The sequence below is a fragment of the Capricornis sumatraensis genome, chromosome 20 (assembly GCF_032405125.1).
Source record: "Capricornis sumatraensis isolate serow.1 chromosome 20, serow.2, whole genome shotgun sequence".
In the NCBI taxonomy this organism is placed as follows: Eukaryota; Metazoa; Chordata; class Mammalia; order Artiodactyla; family Bovidae; genus Capricornis; species Capricornis sumatraensis.
In genome coordinates, this window is record NC_091088.1 from 61,064,901 (window position 1) to 61,091,401 (window position 26,501).

At 42.1% G+C, this 26,501-nt stretch overlaps 1 protein-coding gene across 1 annotated transcript; it reads right to left on the bottom strand.

Annotated features, from left to right (window-relative positions):
• Positions 1-1,182: 1,182 nt before the first annotated feature.
• Positions 1,183-25,056, bottom strand: SLC6A16 (solute carrier family 6 member 16). The gene is made up of 11 exons (XM_068993109.1): positions 24,855-25,056; positions 24,262-24,419; positions 23,947-24,073; positions 23,554-23,729; positions 23,206-23,316; positions 22,788-23,029; positions 4,556-4,742; positions 4,023-4,224; positions 3,722-3,881; positions 1,654-1,816; positions 1,183-1,443 (listed from the first exon to the last, which is right to left on the bottom strand). The coding sequence occupies exons 1-11, from the start codon at positions 25,054-25,056 to the stop codon at positions 1,183-1,185; spliced, it is 1,989 nt and encodes a 662-aa protein (XP_068849210.1).
• Positions 25,057-26,501: the final 1,445 nt, after the last annotated feature.

Consider the following 26,501-nt stretch of genomic DNA (forward strand, 5'->3'; position numbering starts at 1 on the left):
TCCCCAGCGGCTCAGCTGTAAAGAATCCGCTTACAATGCAGGAGACACGGGTTCAATCCCAGGGTCGGGAAGATAGGCTGGAGAAGGAAATGGCAACCCACTCCAGTATTCTTGCCTGGAGAATCCCATGGACAGAGGAGCCAAGTGTGTTAGTCATTCAATAGTGTCCCGCTCTCTTGCGACCCCATGACTGTAGCCGTCCAGGCTACTCTGTCCATGGAATTCTCCAAGCAAGAATACTGCAGTGGGTTGCCATTTCCTCCTCCAGGGGATCTTCCTGACCTAGGGATCGAAACCGAGTCTTCTGCATTGCAGTCAGATTCTTTACCGTCTGAGCCACCAGGAAAGCCCTATCATCCACTAGGCAAATTCATTTGACGTAACTCTGTGGTATAACCTGCCACGTTTCTCTTACCAAGCAGATATGGGACCCTGATGGGTTCAGCAATACAATTTGGTAGTTCCCCAAGCTGGTTGTGTGTCAATTCACAGATACAGAGTCTGCAACAGTCCTGGAATCTATTGAAGATTAATTTTTAGACGAATGATAGGGTTACCACTTCCCATCAGCAAGTGTATTAATACCCTTTACATCTTTATTGAAGTCACCATTTCCTGGGTTTCTTCTGGCTCAAGGTCAATCCTTGGATAAAGCAAGTCGAGTAATCTAGCATTTAATTTACCATGGCAAGGAAAGGCAGGAACTCAGGGCTGGACATTTGGCTCTCAAAAAAATGGAAGCCTCATGAGAGGAAGACTGAACATCTGAGATATTTATAGAAGAAAAAAAAATCTGCTCACACCCAGTGCTTAGAATCCCAGTGGACTAATTTATTGACCAACAGCATTATTCCTCCAGATTCATTCCAGACACTGGGTAGACCCGTTGAGAAGCAGGTTCTGTAGGCATCACCAATGGCATATAAAATGATAAGTGTATATACTGAGGAAGGGATGGGGAAAACACAGTGAAAGTAGTAACCAGGGAAGATGTGGTCTAGGAGACGAACTGCAAAGCCAGGCTCCATGAGCTCCCCCACCCCACCCAAAAATGTCCCTATCCTTGGGAATAAAAGCAGCTCTGGGTCTAGAGACATTAACAGTTGCAATTTGATACTGACTTGCCTATTAAAAGCTGTTTTGAGGGATATATGATATCAGGCCAAATAAATAGTTAGGAAGTCACACCACAGGTTGATCAGCAATTTCACTATCACCTTGGAGGATTTCTTCATTTTCAACCTCTTTAATGGGTGTCAGTTGGAAACTTAGGGGTAAGGACTTGGAGGATATCATAGGCTTGTCCCAGCTGGTGGAGTTGAAGGGAATCCCATGAGTGAAGCAATATACAAAGTATATAGGGATGGGAAGGATGACAATGAGTAAAAAGCTGAACAATATGAACAGCCCCCATGATGGGTATTGTCGAACCATTTCTTTTGACTGTGGAGAGATGGGAAAGGGGTTCAGAACGTAGAAGTTCCCAGAAGAGGAAGGACTGGGGAAAGGGAGGGTCAGAGGAGAACCAGGACAGAGGACTAAGAGTTTTCAGGGAATTGGAGAATGAGATGATAGTCTTTAGACCAAGAGTGGATTGAAAAATCTAGCCCCCCACTCCCTATGAAGGTCAGGGGTCTGAGGAGGGCAACTTACAGTGCTTGAGTCCCAGGCCAGATACGTGACATTCTTCAGAGATAGTTGAAATACAGTGGTCGCAGACAGGGTTAGCAGCACAACTGGAATTAGACAGGACCACAGCCAACAAATGATGGAGTACATAGAATGGCCCCAGAGGTTAGCCGTGTCTGCAAAGAAACTGGGAGGAAGGGCCACAAGACTGTAGAAGGCCCAGTTGGGCCTTACCCAGTCTTGGAGGACAAGATCAGCCAGACCTTAGCCCCTGCCTCAGCTCAAGCCTCATCCTCTATCTTCTTCTCAGTCAATCTTCTATCCCTACTCAAGAAAAAATTTCAAATATTCCTCTACTGCTCAAAAACATTTCATGGATATCAATGCCCTCAGGATAAAGGCCAAGTCCCTTTCATTCATTCTGTGAATATGAGAGTGTCTATGACATACCAGGGATTCTTCTAGTTGCTGGGTATTCATCCATAGTGAACAACACAGACTCTAAGAGTAACATTTGACCCTCCTTCAGCTTTTCTTCCCTGGAGAAGGAAATGGCAATCCACTCCAGTACTATTGCCTGGAAAATGCCATGGACAGAGGAGCCTGGTAGGCTGCAGTCTATGGGGTCGCAAGCTTTTCTTAGCTTCTTCCAGCCAATATATTCATCGTCCTTTACTGCGTGTTCTCAATCTCAATGAATACACAAATGGAGTCCTTTGGTCTAGAGTGCCCTTCTCTCTCCCTCTTTGTCTGCATATTCATCTGTCCAGACTAAGCTCAACCATCCTGTACCTAGGATGCTTTCCCCGACTCTCCAGATGCCCCTAAATGTCCCAGGCTACCTCTACTATAGGCTTTCCTTCTTGTACTGGGATTGTCTTTCTCCTTGGACTCTGCACTCTTTGAGAGGAGCTTATTCCATTCATTTGTACCCCACTACCACAAGACTTTCTTGACACAAAGAAAGACTCAAGATACATGTGAATGAGTGAATGAGTGAGTAAACTGACTCCAAGAACCACTGTCAGCTGAAAACGCTGCCACCTGAAACTTCTACCCTTAAATTATACCATGTGGATGACTACCCATCTGCCTGTTTAAAAATGGGGCCTGGGAGTTGTTTGTATTCCTTGTATTCTATTTGGATTTTCCCACTCTTTCTTCCAGTTATGCTTAATGTTCCTGATTATCCTGTTCCCTCTTCCTTAGTAGCTTTTCCTTGCAGAATTAGACCACATCTCCCAACCTACACCTCTCCCACCTTAGCCCAAGCCATTCATTAACTCCCATTTGGAACATTACAATAGCTCCTAACTGCTCTCCTTGCTTCACCCTTGATTCCTCAGAGTCTATTCATCATACAACAATCAATCATAGGTATCTTTTTGAAAAAACAAACCTGATAATGTCAATCCCCTTCTCAAAACCCTTCCATGCCTCCTCTCTCATTCTACATAAAAAACTAAGTCCTGCCTTAGCTACAAAGGCCTACATCATCTCCCATTACCTCTTTGGCATCAGCTCATAACATTCTAATCTCTGATTTCCTTGTTGCTCAAAAACTTCAGGAATGATGCTTCCTCTTGCTTTGGTACTTACTGTTTTCTCTGCGTGGAATGCTCTCTCAAAATCCTTTCATGGTTCCTCCTCTCATTTCATTCAGGAGTCTGCTCAAATGTCACCTTACCAGAGAGGCCTTCCCTGTGATCCTATCAAAGTTACTGATAGCACATACTCCCACTCTCGATCATGTTACCTCACTTTTTGACTTTTCTGTCAGTTATCACCTTTTGCCATTTGTATTTGTTCATTTGGTTATTATTATGAATCTCTACCACTAGAATGTAAACTCCCTGGGGACAGGGAGTTTTACTCAATGCTTGTTTTACTCAATGCTCTGTCCTTGATTACTAAAACAGTTCCCAGAACATATTAAGCATCCCAGAAATATGTTAAATGAATGAATGAATAAAAAGGTTTTTCAGAGGGCCCTGGAGTTCCCTGAAGTTAAGGGTCCCTATGTCACTCTTGTCAAGTGAAAATAGAGGCAACAAGAAAGGGATCAACCTTCCCTATAGACCCAAGCTATCACCTGTTGGCCTCTCTGGACCATTTCACAGCCAAGTTTTCAAATATGATGACGATGATTATAGGGAGGATTGTCCAGTAGTCAGATAGCAGTCTGATGTAGTAGCTGCCTGATGGTCGAATGAAGAAGAGGCCACACAGGAACATGTGCATTAAGACAACCACTGGAGGGAACATTGGATTTAGATCAAGGTCAGAGGTTTGGCTGGGTAACAAGGGCTAAGCAGAGGTGATAGACTAGGGCCGTATAACAATCTGAATGAAGTCAGGGTCATTGATGGGTATACACATGTAGGTCAGAGTACCTGTAAACAGCTTTGTATATTTCTGGACAGAAATAAAGATGTCCTGGAGAGACGTAATGATGCTATCCACGATCCCTATCATGGTGGACATCTCCAGGTTCAGCAACATTACGAAGAACAGGAAGGACCAGAAGACAGACCCAGGAATAAAAGACATGGCTTCAATGAAGGCCAGGAAAGCAAAGTTTGTGCTCCCCTTAATCTGTGAAGGGGAGAAAGGAGAGGAGTTAAAGTGTCCTTGAATTTAACAAAAAGTACAGAGATATATTCTATCTTTCCTGAAAATATTCTTAAAACCCCTGCATCACTGAGAAAACCAGATTTCCAAGCTGACCCTCTGACATGGAAAACCAGTCCACCTAGTATTACTCATAGAAGGGCATTCTGCAAACTGTAGTTCTTTGCATTACCAAGGTTGCAGCTTATCCTGGTGCTTCTGGGATTTTTTTTTCTGGTGCCAATAAAAGCTGAAATTTCTGTTTTACAAAAGGTTTTGAAGGAACTCTAGGACTCATTCACCTATTTTTACTGACCTTCAAAAACTGCTCCTCTAAGTTGCACTCAGCCACATGGCTGAGGACCTCCTTCTTGATGGGGTTGGAGAGGCTGTTGAACCAGGAGGTGAAGATAGAGGTTGGGTTACCAATCAGATTTTGAGGTGGCTGGGCCTCAGGAGGCAGTATCCCCATGTTTACCAGCTTCAAAAGTGTTTCAGTATTCCTGAGGATAAGGAGTTGAATTACATAGAATTATTTTGCTCCTTAGAAAATGATCTGCTTTTCCCTTACCTTCCAGATAAGAAAGGACATCATGTTACTGATCTGGGTAAGGTAGCTGCTGCTGCTAAGTCACTTCAGTCGTGTCCGACTCTGTGCGACCCCATAGACGGCAGCCCACCAGGCTCCCCCGTCCCTGGGGTTCTCCAGGCAAGAACACTGGAGTGGGTTGCCATTTCCTTCTCCAGGGTAAGGTAGAGCCTTCTCCAGGGTAAGGTAGAGCCTGGGATTAAATCTAGAAGCCACCCACCTTCAAAGTCATGAATTTTTATGAGCCTGGATAATTTATGACCCTGAGGGGATGGGGCAGGAGAAGCCTTTCCTATAGTCTTCTTGAGTCTTATAGAGTTCTTGGAAACTCTGAGTCCCTGCTCTAATGATGGGATCTCTTATTCACTCCCTACCTCTTATTCACGCCCTACCTCTTTCTTAGACTAGCAGGTGAAAGTCAACCTTCTAAGCTTTGTATAACTGAATGTCAGGGAGCATTTACTTAAGTGTACCATATGCATAACAGTCCCATGAAGTTGTACTATGCTGTGAGAAACTTCTTGCACTTTTTGATCTGGATCCCGCTCTCTAACTTTTATCTTACCCCATGACCTTCTGCAGATCTACTCTGCTCACACTTAACTTCTTACAGTTCCAGGGCATGCCATGCTCTCTCATGCTCAAGACCAACCCCACTCCCACCATCATTCTTCACTTGGGCTAATTCCTATAAATCCTTAAAACTTCAGCTCATTGCTCTATAGTAACTTCAATGGAAGGTTTGCTGATAATAGCAAAATGCAAGTGGCAGAGATCCAACCAGTCAATCCTAAAGGAAATCAACCCTGAATATTCACGGGAAGGACTGATGCTGAAGCTGAAGCTTCAATACTTGGGCCACCTGATATGAAGAGCCGACTTACTGGAAAAGACCCTGATACTGGGAAAGATGAAGGCAAGAGGAGAAGGGTAGGACAGAGGATGAGATGGTTGGATGGCATCATTGACTCAATAGACATGAGTTTGAGCAAACTCTGAAAGATGGTGCAGGACAGGCAAGCCTGGCATGCTGTAGTCCATGAAGTCGCAAAGAGTCAGACATGACTTAGTGCCTGAACAGCAACAACAAAGCGGCATTTCTAATCACATTTTAGAAAATAAAATACTATATGCTCTTCTGGTAATAGGCAAGTTAAATATTTGGACCAAACTTCTCACTGGAAATAATTTAAAAGACTCAAAGATATTGTTAAATCTTGAAAAATAAAAATATTGATAAGATAATAAGGAATTACAGTATTGGACAAAAATCAGAGTACAAACAAAAGCAGTGGGGGAAGAAGACTTGCAAAGCAGTTTTGCCTTGAAGGGTACGTCACATACATCAAACTATACCTGGAGTTTCCAGGCAGTTTGATGTAAAAGCACCAGAGCATGCCCAAAGTAAGGATAAGAACAGAAGGTCTTCCCCTAAATCTGGCATTTCAAAGGGTTGCACCTTCAATAATAAAAAATGAACCAGAAGCTTGCACCCAACTGTTCCACACCACAGGGAACACAAGGAAGGCTGCTTCAGAAAAGGACAAAACAAGGGCAAATTTTTAAGGTTCCTGAATGTCATAACCACAGCCAACCCTAGCTTAAACTTGGAGCCCAAATATTTAAGCCTGGTTGTCACAAAAGCTAAAGTTAGAGTCTTTCTAATGTCCCTATGTATCAAGTAAAAGCAAAAGTCCTATCTAGATGAATATACTCTCTTCTTAGGCCTTAAAGAGTTCTTACAAATAACAGTCAAATAAATAAGACATGGAGAGAACCACACATAAAAACAAGACATCATGAGAAATAATACAATAAAAATATCCCCAAAGTTACTACAAATATTAGAATTACAAAAAATTATAATACAATTAAGCCATGAAATTAAAAGACGCTTATTCCTTGGAAGGAAAGTTATGACCAACCTAGATAGTATATTCAAAAGCAGAGACATTACTTTGCCAACAAAGGTCCATCTAGTCAAGGCTATGGTTTTTCCAGTGGTCATGTATGGATGTGAGAGTTGGACTGTGAAGAAGGCTGAGCACTGAAGAATTGATGCTTTTGAACTGTGGGGTTGGAGAAGACTCTTGAGAGTCCCTTGGACTGCAAGGAGATCCAAGCAGTCCATTCTGAAGGAGATCAACCCTGGGATTTCTTTGGAGGGAATGATGCTGAAGCTGAAACTCCAGTACTTTGGCCACCTCATGCGAAGAGTTGACTCTTTGGAAAAGACTCTGATGCTGGGAGGGATTGGGGGCAGGAGGAAAAGGGGATGACAGAGGATGAGATGTCTGGATGGCATCACAGACTCGATGGACGTGAGTTTCAGTGAACTCCGGGAGATGGTGATGGACAGGGAGGCCTGGCGTGCTGCGATTCATGGGGTCGCAAAGAGTCGGACACAACTGAGCGACTGAACTGAACTGAACAGGCAGTACAGAACTGTGATCCCTGCTGCTGCTGCTGCTGGTAAGTTGCTTCAGTCATGTCCGACTCTGTGCGACCCCAGAGACAGCAGCCCACCAGGCTCCCCCGTCCCTGGGATTCTCCAGGCAAGAACATTGGAGTGGGTTGCCATTTCCTTCTCCAATACATGAAAGTGAAAAGCGAAAGTGAAGTCACTCAGTCGTGTCCCGACTCTTTGCGACCCAATGGACTGCAGCCTACCAGGCTCCTCCATCCATGGGGTTTTCCAGGCAAGAGTACTGGAGTGGGGTACCATTGCCTTCTCCATGATCCCTGAGAGAAGGAAAACAAATGAGGTGCACCATGTAATTATCCTTGTTTTCTGCCTGAAAGCACATTCTAATCTGCAGAGCAGAAAAGATCACAAGTAAACCATGGCAGTCTCACTGAGTTGGGGAGACAAAGAAGGAGTTCAGGGAGGCCAAAGAAGTTGAAGTTCCAAGAAAGAATTCTGGAGGAAATGTAGTTATGAAGAAAAAGAGTTCCAAAAATTTGCATCCAGTCTGTTGAGTGTGTGCTGAATTTTAAGAGTCACACATACAAGATGAAAATCCACAAGGCTATATATAAAGAACAACTCAGTTCAGTTCAGTTCAGTTCAGTCACTCAGTCGTGTCCGACTCTTTGCGACCCCATGAATTGCAGCATGCCAGGCCTCCCTGTCCATCACCATCTCCCGGAGTTCACTGAAACTCATGTCCATCGAGTCGGTGATGCCATCCAGACATCTCATCCTCTGTTGTCCCCCTTTCCTCCTGCTCCCAATCCCTCCCAGCATCAGAGTCTTTTCCAAAGAGTCAACTCTTCGCATGAGGTGGCCAAAGTACTGGAGTTTCAGCTTTAGCATCATTCTTTCCAAAGAAGACCCAGGGCTGATCTCCTGTAGAAAGAATAACTGGAAAACATCCAATCTGAATGGAGTATTCAGCAGAGAGTCCAGGAGGGCCATGCCTTCCAAATGGGACTGAAGGACTCCTGGAGAAAAGAGGGCTCTAGACCCACCCTACTGAAGCTTAAAATCAAGCCTCAAAAGTATCAAACTGAATCACAAGTATCATTACTTGCTAGAACAAAGCTCAATCAATACTCATTCAAGGAAGACAACAAAAAGTCAGACACGCAAAAATATAGAATTCACAAAGTCCAACCTCCAGTCAAAAATTAGTAAACAAATGACAAAAGAGAAAAATGTGACCTTGATCAGTATAAAAACCAGTAAATAAAACAGTCATAAAATAGAGCAATAAATGACAGATGAAGGACTTAACAGTCAGGGATATTAAAATATCTATTAAAAAAAAAAACAATGTTAAAGTATTTTTTAAAAATATGAACCTAACAAGTAGAGAAATGGAAGACAGAAAAAAGAACCAGGGGAGATTTCCCTGGTGGTACAGTAGATAGGAATCCACCTGCCAATGCTGGGGACAGTTTCAAGCTCTGATGTGGGACAATCCCACATGCCACAGAACAACTAAGCCCGTGTGCCGCCACTCCTGAGCTTGTGCTCCAGAGCCTGTGGTCCACAACAAGAGGAGCCACCAAAATGAGAAGCCCACTCACTACAAATAGGGAGCAGCCCCCGCGTGCCACAACTAGAGAAAAGCCCATACAGCAACAAAAGCCTGTCACAGCCAAAAATAAAAATAAATAAAATTTTTAAATTAGTTTTAAAAAAATAACACCTGATGAAACAAAAAGAGCCCCACAATATACTAGATAAATTGAAGTATAATTAAGAACCTTCCCACGAAGAAAACTCTAGGCCCAGATGGCTCACTGGCATATTCTGTCAAATAATTTGAGTCAGAAATAATAATATTACAAAGATTCTTTTGGAAACCAGAGAAGGAGGAGGAACCCAGGTTGTTTTCTGAAGCCAGTATTACCTTGATAATAAAACCATGCAAGGACACCAGAAGAAAACAAAATACTGCTATCGCTCATCAACCTAGATTCAACATCCTTAACAAAAGTCAACAGACTTAATCCGGCAACAGATAAAAACATAATACACCATGATCAAGCGGAGTTTATTTCAGGAATGCAAGAATGTTTAAACATTCAAAAATCAACCAATATAATGGATCACACTAAAAATATAGAAGAAATAAACAATCAACTCAGTAGTTATAGAGTAACTGTATAACAAAATTCCAGCATTCATTTATGTAAAAAATTGCACAAAATAAGGAATATAAGGGAACTTGCTTAACCTAATTAAAGACATCTGGGGAGGAAATCCTGCAAATAATATGGTACATACTAGTGATTCACTGCTTTCCCCTGAAAATGGCAAAATGCGGGAATATCCATTCTCACTTTTTCTATCTTCTACTGGAGAGTCTAGTCAGTGAAATAAAGCAAGTAAAATAATTTTGTTAAAGATTAGAAAGAAAGAAGTAAAAGTCTTCATATGCAGATATGTGATTGTGTATGTAGAAAAACCCAAAGCCACAAAAATAAGTGAATTAATCAAGGCCAATACCCACAAATTAGTTATATTCCAATATACTAAGCAGTGAACAATTAAATGATTAAAATTTCAGAATATTATTTACAATAGAACATAAAACACAAATTACAGAAAAACTTTACAAAGTATTATAAGACATGCCATATATTGAAATTTACAGAATACTACTGAAAGAAATTAAAGAACATATAGGGATATATCATGTTCTTAAATAAGAAGACAAAATTTTGTTAATTATTCACTCTTCCCAAAATGATCCATAGATTCAGTGCATTCTCAACAGCAGAGCATAACTCTTTTTGTAAAAAAAGAAAAAATTGACAAACTATTTCTAAAACTTACATGGGGGAAGTGGCCAAGAGGGTGGAGTAGAAAGACCCTGAGCTCACCTCCTTCCACAGGCACACCAAAACTAAAATTATTTACAAGGCAATTATTGATATGAACAACAAGAAGATTAGTAGAAAAAAATCTTCTACAACTAAAGATATAAAGAAGGAAATACAACAAGATGGGCAGGAGGAGCAGAGACAAGGCATAAGCAAGGCCCCAGGGCAGGTGACTCACAAGTGCGAGGATAATACAATTGTAGAGGTTCTCCCCGGGGAGCAAGGGGTACAAGCCCCTCATGGGGCTCTCCATCCCCTAGGTTCTGCGCTGGGAAGATGAGCCCCCAGAATCTTTGGCTTTGAAGGTCAGTGGGGCTTATTTTCAGGAGAGTCAGGGCTATGAGAGATAGAGATTCTACTGTTAAAGGGTGCACACAAAATCTCATACACTCCAGGACTCAGGGCAGAAGCAGTAATTTGAAAAAAGCTTGAGTGAGACTCACCTGCTGATCTTGGAGAGCCTCCCAGAGAGGAAGAACACAACTGGGACTCATCCTGAGGACAAAGACACTGGCAGTAGCCATTTCGGGGAACTCATTCTACCATGAGGACAGTGCAGCTGGCAAGTGCTGTCTAGGAAATGTACCTCTAGCTTATTAGTCCCAAGTCCCAAGGACCCAGATTTACCCACCAGTCAGTTGGCACCAGTCCTGGGATGCCTCAGGCCAACCAGGTAGCTTGATGGAGACCCAGTCCTAACCACTAGAGGGCCCAGGATTCAACCCCACCCACCAGAGGACAGACATCATACTGGAATCTTTTATGACCAAACACAATGTGTCTAAAAATCAACTACAAGGAAAAAACTGCAAAAAAAAACAAAAAAACAAAAAAACACAGACACATGAAGGCTACACAATATGCTACTAAACAACCGATGGGTCACTGAAAAAAATCAAAGAGGAAATTTAAAAATACCAGGAGATAAATGAAAATTAAGACATCACAATCCAAAACCAGTGACAAAAGAGGCAAGAATATGCAATGGGGAAAAGACAACCTCTTCAATAAATGGTATTGGGAAAACTGGGTAGTTATAAGCAAAAGAATCAAACTGAACGACTTTTTCACACCACATACAAAAATAAACTAAAAATGGATTAAAGACTTAAACATAAGACCTGAAATCGCTAGAAGAAAACTTAGTATACTTTTTGACATCAGTCTTAACAATATATTTTCTCAGGTAACAGAAACAAAAGCAAAAATAAACAAATGGGACCAAATTAAACTAAAAAGCTTATGCACAGTGAAGGAAACTATTAATAAAACAAAAAAAGGCCACCTATTGTATGGGAAAAGATATTTGCAAATGATACACCAGCAGGGGGCTAAAATCCAAAATATACAGAGAGCACATATAACTCAACTTAAAAACAATCCAATTAGAAAATGGGCAGAGGACTGAGTAGACATTTTTCCAGAGAAGACATACAGATGGACAACAGGCTCATGAAAAGATGCTCAAGATCACTAATTATTAGAGAAATGCAAATCAAGACTACAGCAAGATACCACCCAATACCTGTCAGAACAGCTATTATCAAAAAACAACAATAAAAAGTGTGCTGAGGAAGTGGAGAAAAGGGAACCGTTATACATTGTTGGTGGAATGTAAACTGCTACAGCCACTCTGGAAAAGAGCGTTGAAATTCCTCAATAAATTAAAACAGAACTACCATATGATCCAGCAATTCTACTCCTGGGTATTTACCCAAGAAAATGAAAACACTAATTTGAAAAGAAATATGCACCCCATGTTCATTATTACTTACAACAGCCAAGATATGAACTCAACCTAAATGTCCATAACAGATGAATGGATAATAGGTAAAACTGAATCACTTTGCTGTACACTCGAAACTAACACAACATTGTTAATCAAGTATGCTCCAATATAAAATTAAAAAAAATTTTAATTGATGATAAAGAAGATATATATATATATATATATATATATGTACACACACACCAAGCTTCCCAGGTGGTGCTAGTGGTTAAAAAAAAAAACCTGCCTGCCAACGCAGGAGATGTAAGAGACACAGGTTCAGTGCCTGGGTCTGGAAGATCCCCTGCAGGAGGAAATGGCAACCTACTCCAGTATTCTAGCAGGGATAATCCCATGGACAGAAAAGCCTGGCAGTCTATAGTCCACAGGGTCGCAAAGAGTCGGACACAACTGAGTGACTGAACAACCCAACTACATATATATATATATATATATATATATATATATATATATATATATAAAATGAAATATTTACTCAGTCACAAAAAAGAAGGAAATCTTGCCATTTGCAACAATACAAATGGATCTAGAGGATATTATGCTAAGTGAAATAAATCATATAGAGAAAGTCACATGTTGTATGAGATCACTCATACATGGAATCTAAAAAACAAATGAATGCACATACCTAACAGAAACAGAGTCATAGACACAATCATAGTTACAGAGAATAAACAGATGGTTGCTAGAAGGGAGGTGTTAAGGGAGGAGAGAAATTGGTGAGTTACAAAATAAATGAGTCATAGGTATAAACTGTACCATGTGGAGAATACTGCCAATATTTATGTAATATCTTTGTATGGTGACAGATGACATCTAGACTTACATTTTGAAATGTAGAGAAATAGTGAATTACTGTGTTATGTGCCAAGAAAGAACACAGTGTTGTAGGTCAATTATACGTCAAAAACAAAGAAACTCATAGAAAAAGAGATCAGACGTGTGGTTACCAGATGCATCAGGGCAGGGGGGTGGAGGAACTGGATGAAGATAGTCAAAAAGTACAAACTTCCAGTTATAAGATAAGTAAGTACTAGGATGGACTGAATCAGAGGTAAGTTGGTGAACTTAAATATAGATCAATAGTATTATACAATCTGAGGAACAGAGGAAATCATATTTTAGAACATAGTGAACAGAGCCTTGGGGGCTTACAGGACGGTAACAGAGAGTTTAATATACATACACGTAATTTAGAGTTCGAAAAGGAGAGGAGGGAATGAGGCAAAAAAAATATTTAAAGAGAGAATGACGGTTGAGTTCTCAAAGTTGGTGAAAAATACACATTTACAAAGTTACAAAGCTTAGCCAATTCCAAGTAGGATGAATATTTTTTGAATGCCTTCTCATCAGAAATAACAGAGTTCAGATGTACATTCTACCCTACTTTTATTTGATGCAATTGAAAGTCCTGTACATGAAAGGACTCTGAAAAGTAAACAGTAGCAACAGGCAGCTCGGAGAAGGAAAGCCAAATTCAAAGTACCACTGTATTAGCAGTGAATTTACAATTATTTTTCCCGATAGCATCTCCTGACCTGGACTCAAAAGTAGCCTGAAACCAAGAACTGTCTATCGAGTATGGACGAAAAGAATTCCAAGAGAAAAAGTCCAATATTTCTGGCCCAAGGAAAAGAGGCCTCAAATTTCAGAGAGAACAAGAGAAATCCCCTGATTTTTCTTGCTCTTTTCTGTTTTATCAAACATGTCAGACAATCCTGCAGCGACAGAGGTGGCTGGGCAAGTACCTATACATCTGAGATGGAAATCCATCCTCTGACCAAATAAACTGTGGTTCCAAGTACACGGATAATGGAGGAAAATCCCTGTTACTTTAAATATTTTTTCTATTGTCTCAATGTGTAGCCCTGGAGGCAGATGGAGTTGATGAAATGAGTCGCAGAACAGGGAAACTAAAGCTCTAGTTTTCCAGGCAGAAAGTCAGGTAGTGGGGCTTAAGAACTGGAAAGTGTTGGGGAGACTTCAGGTAAGAAGGAGCTGAAGAAGGTGATCCCATAAAGTGTTATACAAAATTCTTGGTAGCACAGGGTTATATCTGACCCTGAACAGCATTCCAAAGACTTGGACAACTAGAAAATAAGGTATATCACTCCCCAGCTTCCAAACTATTAGTGGCACACAACTAAATGGATCCAAACAGCACTGAAATTAAAAACTGAACTGACATTGGGTCCACAGCCCACAGAAGATGGGAAGAAACTTACAACATAAATCTAACCAGGGCAGTTGTCTCATAAAACTGTAAAAAAAACACAAAAAACATTATCCAAAGAAAATGAATAGTCTCATATGTTTAAAATAAATACATACAACACAAAATTACTTAATGTATAAAGAATCAGGAAAATCTCAATATGCCACAAGGAAAAAGATAATCAACACATAACAACCCCAAAATGACACAGAAGTTTTAACTATCAGACTTTAAGGCAATTATTATAATCATACTCTGAGAAGTCAGAGCAAACACTCTTGAAACAAGTAGAAAGACAAACTATCAGCAGACAAAAGATACAAGAAAAATACTAAGTGGAAAATTTTATAACTGAAAAATACAATAACAGAAAATTCACTTGAGTGGCTTGTCGGGAGCCAGCGTGAGGAATCCCACCCGTGACAAGGTCATGCGGAAGGAAGCCTGACAAAACACAAGGACGAGTTCGGCTTCAGGGATTCCCCCTGGAAATTCCTGAGCATCCACCCCCCAAGACCAGAATCTGCTTGCTTTACTATGTTATGCTTTCTACCTACTCTTCTGTCATTAACAGGGGACTGTCCCCCCACCACTTTTTTCTGGAAAAAATTAGAGGTTTTAGATAATAAATCTCCTGGGCATAATACGAGTGTTTCAATCCAAAAACCCCTCTGATGGCTTTCTAGCCTGCCTGCAGGACTCGTACAGCTGCGCGTGTGATTGTTTGAGGCCTCCCGACTGCGGGAGGCACAAGAAGCTTAAAACATCCTAGGAATGTCTGGGCTTCCGAGTCAAAATCATTAGAATAGGACTGATTAAAGGTTTCATTTGTTGAGCCAATACTTGCTGCCAAATTTTCATACCTTTTATATTTTGGTATAGTTGGTATATAGAAAAACAGGTAGTAGACCTGGTATTAGCAACACTAGATCTTTGATAAGCACTTTCTTTGTTATAACCCACTGCACTTTTGTTCTATAGGAATGTAACTTTTTTGTACTTTGAGGGATTGCAGAGTAAAGAAAAAACACTTCTCAGAAAAGGAGTTTTCTGGACAATTATCCAGGAAGAGAGCCATAAAAATGTTAACAAGCCTCTTGGCCAGAAGATAATGTAAACCACCTGAGACCTTTTGTATACAGGAGGGTATGCAAAAAGAAAGCCTTGTCTCAATGAGGGTCAGGACTGCTGCCCCTGCATAACTCTATTTCTTTATGTACAACTTGGGGTATATAAGCTGATTTTGAAAAGTAGTTTTTGGAGTCTTGCACCAATGCTGGGCTTCCCCATGTTGTTCTTTTCTTTTTCCGGCTGAATTCCCATCTGGAGCAGGGAGGCTCATCATGTCTACTTATTTGTCCTGGCTTCTAAGATCCGTAAGAGAGAGAGCCCAAGGCGGGGCACTCTCCGATATTCAAACGGGCGCCGGTGGCCTAACGTGGATGGTGCAAGTTCCTTGTCTGGAACTTTATTGGTCTTCCACGTAATCCAAGTTATTCAGCCCTCTTTCTCTACTTAATTTTCCTGCTACACTATTGTTTCTTAATCTAATCTTATATTAATAAACAAATAAGTTTTTCCTCACGCCAACGCCGTCCCCGCTTCGAATTCCCTGGATCCACCGGGGCAGGACCCCGGCAGTGGCTAAATATCAGAATGGAGATGACAGAAGAAATAGTCAGTGGCCTGGCTGAAAAAGTTCCCTGAAACTTTGGCATTTGGTCAAAGTCATAAAAACTTTAGATTCAAGAATCTCAATGAAACTTAAACAGGAGTTGATAAACCTGAAAAACCTATACTCAGACACATCAAAATCAAACAAATGAAAACTAAACATTAAAAAATCTGGAATATATGGATTTGTGTATTCAGTTTGCTGTATATCTGAAACTAGCAACACTGTATATCTACTTCAATTTTTAAAAATTGTTTTTACTCTGAAAGCTGCCAAAGAAAAATAACACATTGTATACAGGGGAACAACAATTTGAGTGACTGTGTTTCTCATCAGAAATGGAGACCAGAAAGAAATAGTATATTTTTTAGGTATTGAAAGAGAAGGATTGTCAACACACAATTCCTCCAAGAAATAAGTGTAAAATAAAGGCATTATTAGATGAAGGAATCTCAAAAAATTCATGGCCAACATATCTTTAATATTAAAGAAATGCTAAAAGTTTTTCAGATGGAATGGAAATAACACTGGAGGAAAAATTCAAACTTCAGAAACTAAGGAAGTGCACGAAAATGATATCCAGGTAAATATAGCAGGATATTTTTCTCCTCTTAAGTTTGAGAATACGTATGTCAGTTGAAAGTAAAATTTATAACATTGTTTGATAGGATTTTCAGTGTATGTGGTACATATGACAACCATAAAACAAAGTGGGGAAGATAAAGGGTCTTATTATGTTGATACAGTTTTACATGTCACTTAAAGTGAAAGTGAAGTGAAAGTGGCTGTCGTGTCCGACTCTTTGTGACCCTGTGGACTGTAGCCCACCAGGCTCCTCCGTCCATGGGGTTCTCCAGGCAAGAATACTGGAGTGGGTTGCCATTTCCTTCTCCAGAGGATCTTCCCAACCCAGGGATCGAACCCAGGTCTCCCACATTGTGGGCAGATGATTTAACCTCTGAGCCACTTGAAGTCGTAAAATATTAATTCTAATTAGATTGTAAAAAGTTAAGTGCACATTTTTCTTGGGTTGTTTGCCTTCTCATTGAGTTGAAAGATTTCTTTACATACTCCAAATAACATGTAGCTGATCCTTCAACAAATGGGGGATAGAGACTTCCCTGGTGGTCCAGTGATTAAGAATCCATCTGCCAATATAGGGGACATGGGTTAGATCCCTGATCTGGGAAGATTCCACATGCTGCAGGGCAATTAAGCCCCTGCACCACAACTAGAGAAAGACATATCACAGCCAAAAATAAAATAATTTTTTTTAAAAAAAAGCTCATTGAAAGTTATCTATTTTTTAAAAATGGAATGTTGGGAGAGCCATCCCTCTGCACAGCTGAAATTCCACTTTTAACTTATAGTCAGACCTCCACATCTGCAATTCCTCAGTATCCAGTTCTGTATCCATGGATTCAACCAATCGCAGATCATGTAGTACTGTAGGACTATTGAAAAAAATCCACGTATAAGTAAGTGGGCCTGTGCAATTCAAACTTGCATTGTGCAAAAGATCAACTGTCTACAGAACATATAAATTCCTCCAATTTTGTAACATGTACTTTCATTATCTTAATGGAATCTTTCAAAGAGAAAATGATATTAATCCCAACGGTGTCCAATTATTAACTATAATAAGGGCTCTCTTACTAGCAGCAATGAGAACTCTATAAAGTATAGAAAAACAGCAGATATACAGAATGGCAGGCAATACCACTAGGCCTAAGGCAAATTAATAAGAAAGGAACAAATGTGAAGGGAGTTATTTCTAGGATATCTTTTTAAATTCTTTAAAACTGAAAAGCAAGAGTATATATAGTATCCCATCTTCTGTATAAGAAAGTAAATAAGAAAATATACATTTTTCTACTTATTTTTACAAATACCAGAAGGATAAAGTAAAAAAATAATGAGTTTCCTTCAGAGGATGGGTGGGAATTGGGTTGAAGTGATGGTCAGGTCAGTTCAGTTCAGTCACTCAGTTGTGTCTGACTCTTTGCAACCCCATGAACTGCAGCATGCCAAGCCTCCCTGTCCATCATCAGCTCCCAGAGGCCACCCAAACCCATGTCCATCGAGTCGGTGATGCCATCCAAAAATCTCATCCTCTGTCGTCCCCTTCTCCTCCTGCCCTCAATCTTTCCCAGCATCAGGGTCTTTTCCAATGAGTCAGCTCTTCGCATCAGGTGGCCAAAGTATTGGAGTTTCAGCTTCAACATCAGTCCCTCCCATGAACACCCAGGAATAATCTCCTTTAGGATGGACTGGTTGGATCTCTTTGCAGTCCAAGGGACTCTCAAGAGTCTTCTCCAACACCACAGTTCAAAAGCATCAATTCTTCGGTGCTAAGCTTTCTTTCTAGTCCAACTCTCACATCCATACATGACCACTGGAAAAACCATAGCCTTGACTAGACAGACGTTTGTTGGCAAAGTAATGTCTCTGCTTTTTAATATGCTGTCTAGGTTTGTCATAACTTTCCTTCCAAGGAGTAAGTGTCTTCTAATTTCATTGCTGCAATCACCATCTGCAGTGATTTGGGGGCCCAAAAAAATAAAGTCTGACAGTTTCCACTGTTTCCCCATCTATTTCCCATGAAATGATGGGACAGGATGGCATGATCTTAGTTTTTTGAATGTTGAGCTTTAAGCCAACTTTTTCACTCTCCTCTTTCACTTTCATCAAGAGGCTTTTTAGTTCTTCATTTTCTGCTGTAAAGGGTGGTGTCATCTGCATATATCTGAGGTTATTGATATTTCTCCCGGCAATCTTGATTCCAGCTTGTGCTTCCTCCAGCCCAGCATTTCTCATGATGTACTCTGCATAAACTTAAATAAGCAGGGTGACAATATACAGCCTTGATGTACTCCTTTTCCTATTTGGAACCAGTCTGTTGTTCCATGTCCAGTTCTAACTGTTGCTTCCTGACCTGCATACAGGTTTCTCAAGAGGCAGGTTAGGTGGTCTGGCATGCCCATCTCTTTCAGAATTTTCCACAGTTTGTTGTGATCCACACAGTCAAAGGCTTTGACATAGTCAATAAAACAGAAATAGATGTTTTCCTGGAACTCTCTTGCTTTTTCCATGATCCAGCGGACGTTGGCAATTTGATCTCTGATTCCTCTGCCTTTTCTAAATCCAACTTGAACATCTGGAAGTTCAAGATTCATGAAGTGTTGAAGCCTGGCTTGGAGAATTTTGAGCATTACTTTACTAGCATGTGAGAGGAGTACAATTGTGTGGGAGTTTGAGCATTCTTTGGCATTGCCTTTCTTTGGGATTGGAATGAAAACTGACCTTTTCCCGTCCTGTGGCCACTGCTGAGTTTTCCAAATTTGCTGGCATATTGAGTGCAGGACTTCCACAGCATCGTCTTTCAGGATTTGAAACAGCTCAACTGGAATTCCATCACCTCCACTAGCTTTGTTCGTAGTGATGCTTCCTAAGGCCCACTTGACTTCACACTCCAGGATGTCTGGCTCTAGGTGAGTGATCACACTATCATGATTATCTGGGAGAGTGACATTTCTCTGTATCTTCTTGCATAATTTTGTCTTTGGAATCCATATTAATGTTTAATAAAATAAAATTAGGGGTGCTAAAATGTCATATAAACAGAAATAAATGAATATAACTGTATTTCAAGTGAATAACATAACCACACTGAACTGAGGAGAAAGAACCACAGCATTTTGACCATAAAATTCAGGATAAAGACAAGTTTTCAGCAAACACTGGAACATAGAATCAGTGTAGTGTGTGTGCGTGCATGCATGCTCAGTCATGTCCTACTCTTTGCTACCCTATGGACTGTAGCCCACCAAGCTCCTCTGTCCGTGGGATTTCTCAGGCAAGAATACTGGAGTGGGTTGCTATTTCCTCCTCCAGAGGATCTTCCTGACCCAGAAAGTTGTGGGATCAAACCCACAACTCCTGTGTCTCCTGCACTGCAGGCAGGTTCTTTACCACTGAGCCATCAGGGAAGCCATATTCTAGTATCAGAATTAAGCAATGGGTGTGTGTGAGAGACAGACACAGAGACAGTGTGTTTTCTATCAACACTGTGGAAAGCAATTTGCATTATCTAGTGAAGCAGAAGATAGATGCAGGAGATTGAAGAAACATGGTCACGGTATTTAGCAGCTCTTCCCATCAAGAGACAAAGTCTGTTTTTCCACTCCTGGAATCTGGGGTGTCTTTGTGAATTCCTTTGACCAAAAAAATGTAACAGCAGTGACAATGAGAGCATTCTCATGGTTAGTCTTCAAGATATTTTTCTGATTCCACCTTTATTCTCTGTGAGCTGCCATATGAGGAAACCCAGGCTAGCCACAAGGTGAGGCCTCCTGGAAGAGAACAGGCTTTGCTGACCTGCCAACCGTGCAAGCAGAGTGAGCCCAGCCACCACCATGTACAGCAGAGCAGTGCTGCTCCAGCTGGGCCCAGCTGAATGCAGACATGTGAGTTAACCCATCCACACCCAGGAGAAGAACTCTCCAGTCAACCCACAGATCAGAAGGAATTAACAAACCACTGCTGTTTTCAGCCACTTACTTTTGGAGTGATATGTCTCACAGCAATAGATAACTGCTGCTGCTGCTGCTGCTAAGTCGCTTCAGTCGTGTCCGACTCTGTGTGACCCCATAGACGGCAGCCCACTAGGCTCCTCTGTCCCTGGATTCTCCAGGCAAGAACACTGGAGTGGGTTGCCATTTCCTTCTCTCAATGCAGGAGAAGCGAAAGTGGAGTCGCTTAGTCGTGCCTGACTCTTAGCGACCCCATGGACTGCAGCCTACCAGGCTCCTCCGTCCACAGGATTTTCCAGGCAAGAGCACTGGACTGGGGTCACTCCAACAATTTCACTTTTATACCCTTGAAAAATGTGCACACATGTAGTGCACTTAGGAAAATGTATAATGTTTACAGAAACATTGTTTCAATAGCCAAAAACTAGAAAGATTGTACAAACATTTGCTAGTAGTAGAATGGGCAAATAAACTGTGGTATGTTCATTTACTGGAATATTATACAGCATTAAAAAAGCACAGACTAGAGGAAGATACAACAATACAGATGAATCTTTCAAGCACATGTTGAATTTAAAAAGTAAAACACAAAAGAATACAAAGAAAATGTGTATGTAAATGAACAAATTAGACTACATAAATGGATACATTAAACTACTGCTTTGTATAAATGTTCAAATTAAACTATATTGCTTAGATAAGCATACATATTAGAAAATGTAAAGAAAACAAAGAACTAATTATCATAAAAGTCATGATAATGGGTACCTCTAGGAAGGAAGAAAAAAGATATAATTAGAGATACATGAAGAGCTTCCAAGGTCATTCTAGTTCTTACAATGGGTACTACACATTTTGTTTTATGCATGTTTCTACCCCATGGACTGTAGCTCACCAGGCTCCTCTGTCCATGGAATTCTCCAGGCAAGAAGAATGGAGTGGGGAGCCATTCCTTTCTCCAGGGGGTCTTCCTAACCCAGGGATCAAACCTGGGTCTCCTGCATTGTAGGCAGATTCTTTACCATCTGAGACATGAAAGAAGTCCCTCTATATGTATGTAATATACAATAAACTGTTTTTTAAAATATTAAAAATACCATTACACTCCCACCAGGCTGGCAAAATTTTAAAGTCTGACCAAGTTCAATCGAGTGTTGTGCAGAAAGTGAAATACACTAATTCTCACGTATCATAAACCATGTTGAAAATCGGACAATGTATGTTAAGTCTATAGGTGTGCCAACCCTACCCAGCAATTCCATTCTTAAACATATACATTAGAGAACTCTTGCAGGTGTGCGTCTGAATATGCCCAACCTTCTAGAAGGAAAACAGTGGCCATTTGCATGGATTAGGATTACCAGCGATAAATTCAGCTTAGGTTTGCCTCCTCTGAGAATTCTCTGAGTAGCTCAGGCGGAATGAATAGCTCTGTATTTTGTCCTCCCCATGACTTCTGCTGCTGGTTATCATGAGTTTAAGACCATATAATCAAGTATCTAATTCCCCTCCCGTTCTCCCTCCAAACCTTAAAACTCAGTGAAGGCAAGGTCTATGGTCTGATTCACCTGACCAATCTTCATGTTATACAAGGAGTACTTTCTAAATGTTTCAAGAGTGTTTTTGAAATTAATGGCTAAAGTATTAAAAATGGGGATGAATTAAAAAATAAAAAGAATTTTAAAAATAAAGGCTCTAGTTCTGAGAGTCCTTTTACGGTTTAAGTATGATAGACTGGGTGTTCATTGGAAGGACTGATGTTGAAGCTGAAACTCCAATACTTTGGCTACCTCATGTGAAGAGCTGACTCATTGGAAAAGACCCTGATGCTGGGAAGGATTGGGGGTAGGAGAAGGGGACGACAGAAGATGAGATGGCTAGATGGCATCACCGACTCAATAGACACGAGTTTGGGTAAACTCCGGGAGTTGGTGATGGACAGGGAGGCCTGGCGTGCTGCAGTCCATGGGGTCACAAAGAGTTGGACACAAGTGAGCGACTGAACTGAACTTAACTGATGAAAGACCAACAGAAATCCCTAAATTTAGGAGCTGACAGTAAAAAATGAAGGCATTCAAGAAGTGGAGAGTTCTACAGATGACTATGGTTCTGGATGCGATCTGGGACTAGAGTAACCTTGAATGCTTTCATATCTCTGTGGAGGTACTCTGAGGTGAACAGTTGGCATTCTCAGAGTTTGAAGATTTCTAGGACTAGAAAAGGGCTCTGAGAAGGATAATATATGACAGGGATTCTACTGTCTCTGTTTTCCACTACAGGGAAAAGTAGAGGCTTGCAAGTGCACCTGAGATTGAGACGTGTGAATGTGGGTCTTTGTAGCAACTTTAAGGTTAGGCTCTCTGTGTTTTGTAGTTCCCTGAAGTTGGGATCCTCAGCTAAGAGGTTGGGCTTACTTCTCATTGCAGCGGTGCGTGAGCTGTGTGGCCCAGAAGCCCAAGATAGAGAAGATAAAAGGTGTGACAAGCAACATGGAGATCAGGTTAGCCAGAGCCACAATAACGGCATCACTGAGACAGCTGCTGGATGACTGAATGTGCGAGGCTATGGAGACAATGGAGCCAAAGCCGAGGCCCAAGGAACACAAGACTTGGTTCCCTGCTCCGCGCCATACGTTCACGTTGTATATAGCTGATATCTAAAAGGGAGAAGACAAGTGTTAGGGGAAGATGTCAAAGAAGGAGAGGAGAATCTTAAAAGGGTTAAAATGGGGGAGAGGGGACACAGAGAGAGATAATGGGGAAAGCATGCCCTAAGAATAGGCAGGAAATGTCCTCCAAGGCCTGATAGGGGAATGAGGGAGATACACCTTACCTTGATAACTGTCATATGGTGAAGGCCAAATACTGCCCCTTCTAGCATTATACTCCGCAGGACAAAACAGAGCATTATGAGACCACTGGTTGATACCAAGACACACATTACCTGAATTGAGAGTGGGACAAAGCATGTACCAGTGGGAGTCAACCAAAAATCAGCAAAGATCAAAAGTTCTGAATCAGAAATAAGGAGGAGTTAGAAGACAGCTTCTAGCAGGGGTCAGGGGCTACTGGGAGTAAAAAGTCAGAGGGAGTGAAAAATTAGCAAATCAAAGAGTAACAAATTTAGGTGAGGGCCAAAGCATCTGAGAACGTCAAGATATCAAAAAAATGGGTGGCTCACCTTCCCAGTCCACTTGAGGCCATTAAGCATGAAAGCACCAAGAAGACACACGGACATGAATAAAGGCAGGCACAGACTGAACACTGGTGGCCCGTTATCCTCAATCCTGTCTGAGGCCTTCAGAGTCATCCGGTACCAGAAGTACAGAGAGGGTGTCGTCCGTGCACATTCAGGATCTGAGGGGACCTGGCTCTGGACATGTCTGCTAGACAGGATGACCCCTCCCCTCTTCTTTATCCGCCCCCACTTCCCCCTCTTCCTTTCCCCTTTCCCCCCATTTCTTCTTCCTTCCACAATCTTCCTCTTCTTTATCACTCCTTGCTCCTTTCTCCTCTTCCAAATTTCCTCCTACCTCTCTGTTTCCCCGCTTCTCATCTTTCACTTCCTCCTCACCAAAGCCACTGGCGTTCTCCAGTAAGGGACATTTCTCCCATGGAACGGGATACTGGAAGGACTGACTCAAGTAGAAGAGGATCCAGGCAGTGATCACATTCAAGAACAAGGCATTGATGAAGCACACCTAGGGGCCAGGGAGGAGGTGGCTGAGGAGGAACGGAGGGGTCAGGAAAAAGGAGGGGATTTGACAGAGGACTGGGGAACTGAAGGGATCTGACCCATGGAAGTGCAGCCTTGGGACCCATTCCAAGATGAGGGTTAGGATGGGGAAGGGGTGTAAAGGGTAGGCCTGGGCAGCCCAGGGCTCCTCACCATTAAGCTTGTATACCCTATACCACCAATCCAGGGGCTGATGACCTTCCACACACCAATGCTGCCCTGACGCATCCTCTGACCAGCTGCCATCTCCAGGAAGAGGAGAGGAATCCCAATCAAGAACAGCAAGAAGATGTAGATGATGAGAAAAATGCCTGTGGAGGGGATTCAAGGAGGAGCTCTCAGAACCAGCTGGCTTTTTGGTATCTGGACTTCTTCACGGGTACAGAAAAACTCGTTCCCCGTCAGTGATCTCCATCAGGGGCATCTCATCAGGGGTCAACTGTTTGCATATCCCTTACAGTTCCAGGCATCCAGTTCTTTGGTCTCTAATTCCTGGAAGACCCAAACATCTAGTCTTCACCTCCACCCTTGACCCAGGCTTCTAGCCCCACCATCCTCCTGTTCAGATATTCTATACCTCTACCCATCTCATGATCCTTCACATTCAGGCATCTGACTCCTATTCTGCTCAGGATACCAAGTCTTTAACCTCTACAGGCCCCAGAGACCTTGGGAGTTTGACGTCTAGACAGGCCTCCATCTTATTAGCCCCTTGTGGATCCGTGGCTCCTGGTACCCAGACTTACCACCTCCACTGTGAAGCCACAGGTAGCAAAAACTCCAGAGACTGGAAGGCCTCATGGTATAGCCCATCTGGACCAGGAGGTACTCAGCCTTGTTGGACCAGAATGGACGAGTAATGAGGACTTCATTCTTCTCCTCCTCTGGCACCTGAACTTTCTCAGGTAAGAATCTCTGTCTCAGGACTGGGGCAGCCTCTGCCCCCATGACAGGGGTTGCCTTGGGATGGCTGGCCCTGCTCTGAGCCTCAAAAGCTTGCGTCTCCCAGGCCTGAGCCCTCATAGCCCGGGCCTCAAAAGCCTGGACCTCAGAGACCCAGGCTGTCAGAGACCAGGTGGCTGTGCTCTTGTCTTCCAAAGAGTGACCTCCGGGGCAGCTTTCAGCAGATGAGACTTTGGCCAATGACGTTCCTGAAGCCTGGGCCTCTGTTGTCATTTCAGGGAGACTTTCAGGAGCAGCTCCAACTTTCACAAGGGAGGATTTGATTTTGTGAGTAGACCTGAAGGACACCAAAAACTAGATTTTAGGTTTTAGAGTAAAAAGATGACTGAGTTACAAAACAATCCTCAATACCTCCTAAGAAAACCTTCCATTTCTGTCCCTGTTGTGTATATGCTAAGTCACTTCAGTCGTGTCCGACTCTGTGCGACCCCATGGACTGTAGCCCGCCAGGCTCCTCTGTCCATGGGATTCTCCAGGCAAGGATACTGGAGTGGGTTGCCATGCCCTCCTCCAGGGAACCTTCCCGACCCAGGGATCAAACCTGCATCTCCTGCATTGGCAGATGGATTCTCTGCCACTGAGCCACCTGGGAAATCCCAGATTCTACCATGCATGTGTGCATGCTAAGTGGCTTCAGTCATATCCGATTCTGTGCAAGCCTATGCACTGTAGCCTGCCAGGCTCCTCTGTCCATGGGATTCTCCAGGCAAGAATACTGGAGTGGGTTGCCATGCCCTCCTGCAGGGGATCTTCTCAACTCAGGGATCAAACCCGTGTCTCTTATGTCTCCTGCATTGGTAGGTGGGTTATTTACCACTAGCTCCACTGGGAAGACCCATTTCTGTCTCTTCCACCACTGAAATTCAAAGCACAAAAGAATCTTTCACATAAGTTTTACTTCTTAGAAACATTTCAGTGCAAGGGATAAAGACAAATAGCCAAGCTAATAGTGAGGAATTCCACTCAAAAAGTTTCTGAAAACTTTGCGGTACACTCCATACAGAGGACAGTACTATTTATAGTGGGCTTCTGAATCAAAGAAAGGACTTTAATACTAAATCTGCCTGGTAAGCCAATCTTAGGAAAGCTGCTGTACTTCTCTGAGCTGTTTCACTCGTAAAACACTCAGGTTTCTGCTCAAATATCACCTCACCAGAGACGCCTTCCCTGCCAGCCTATCTAGAATAGTAGCTACCTACCCACAACTCTCTCCATCAAACCTACTTTTATTTTTCTTCATAGCATTTCTCACCTCCTGCTGTGATTATCTCTTGATAATCTAGTCACAGTCTAACCGTGCTCCCCACCCCACTGCTCTGTCCCCAACAAGTGGATGGCGCTTTACCTCATTTCTGGGGCCACTTTCCTCTCTGTTCTCTGTGCTTCCACCACTCTGATCTGTTGCTGGCTCTTCAAATGCTCTACAAGAG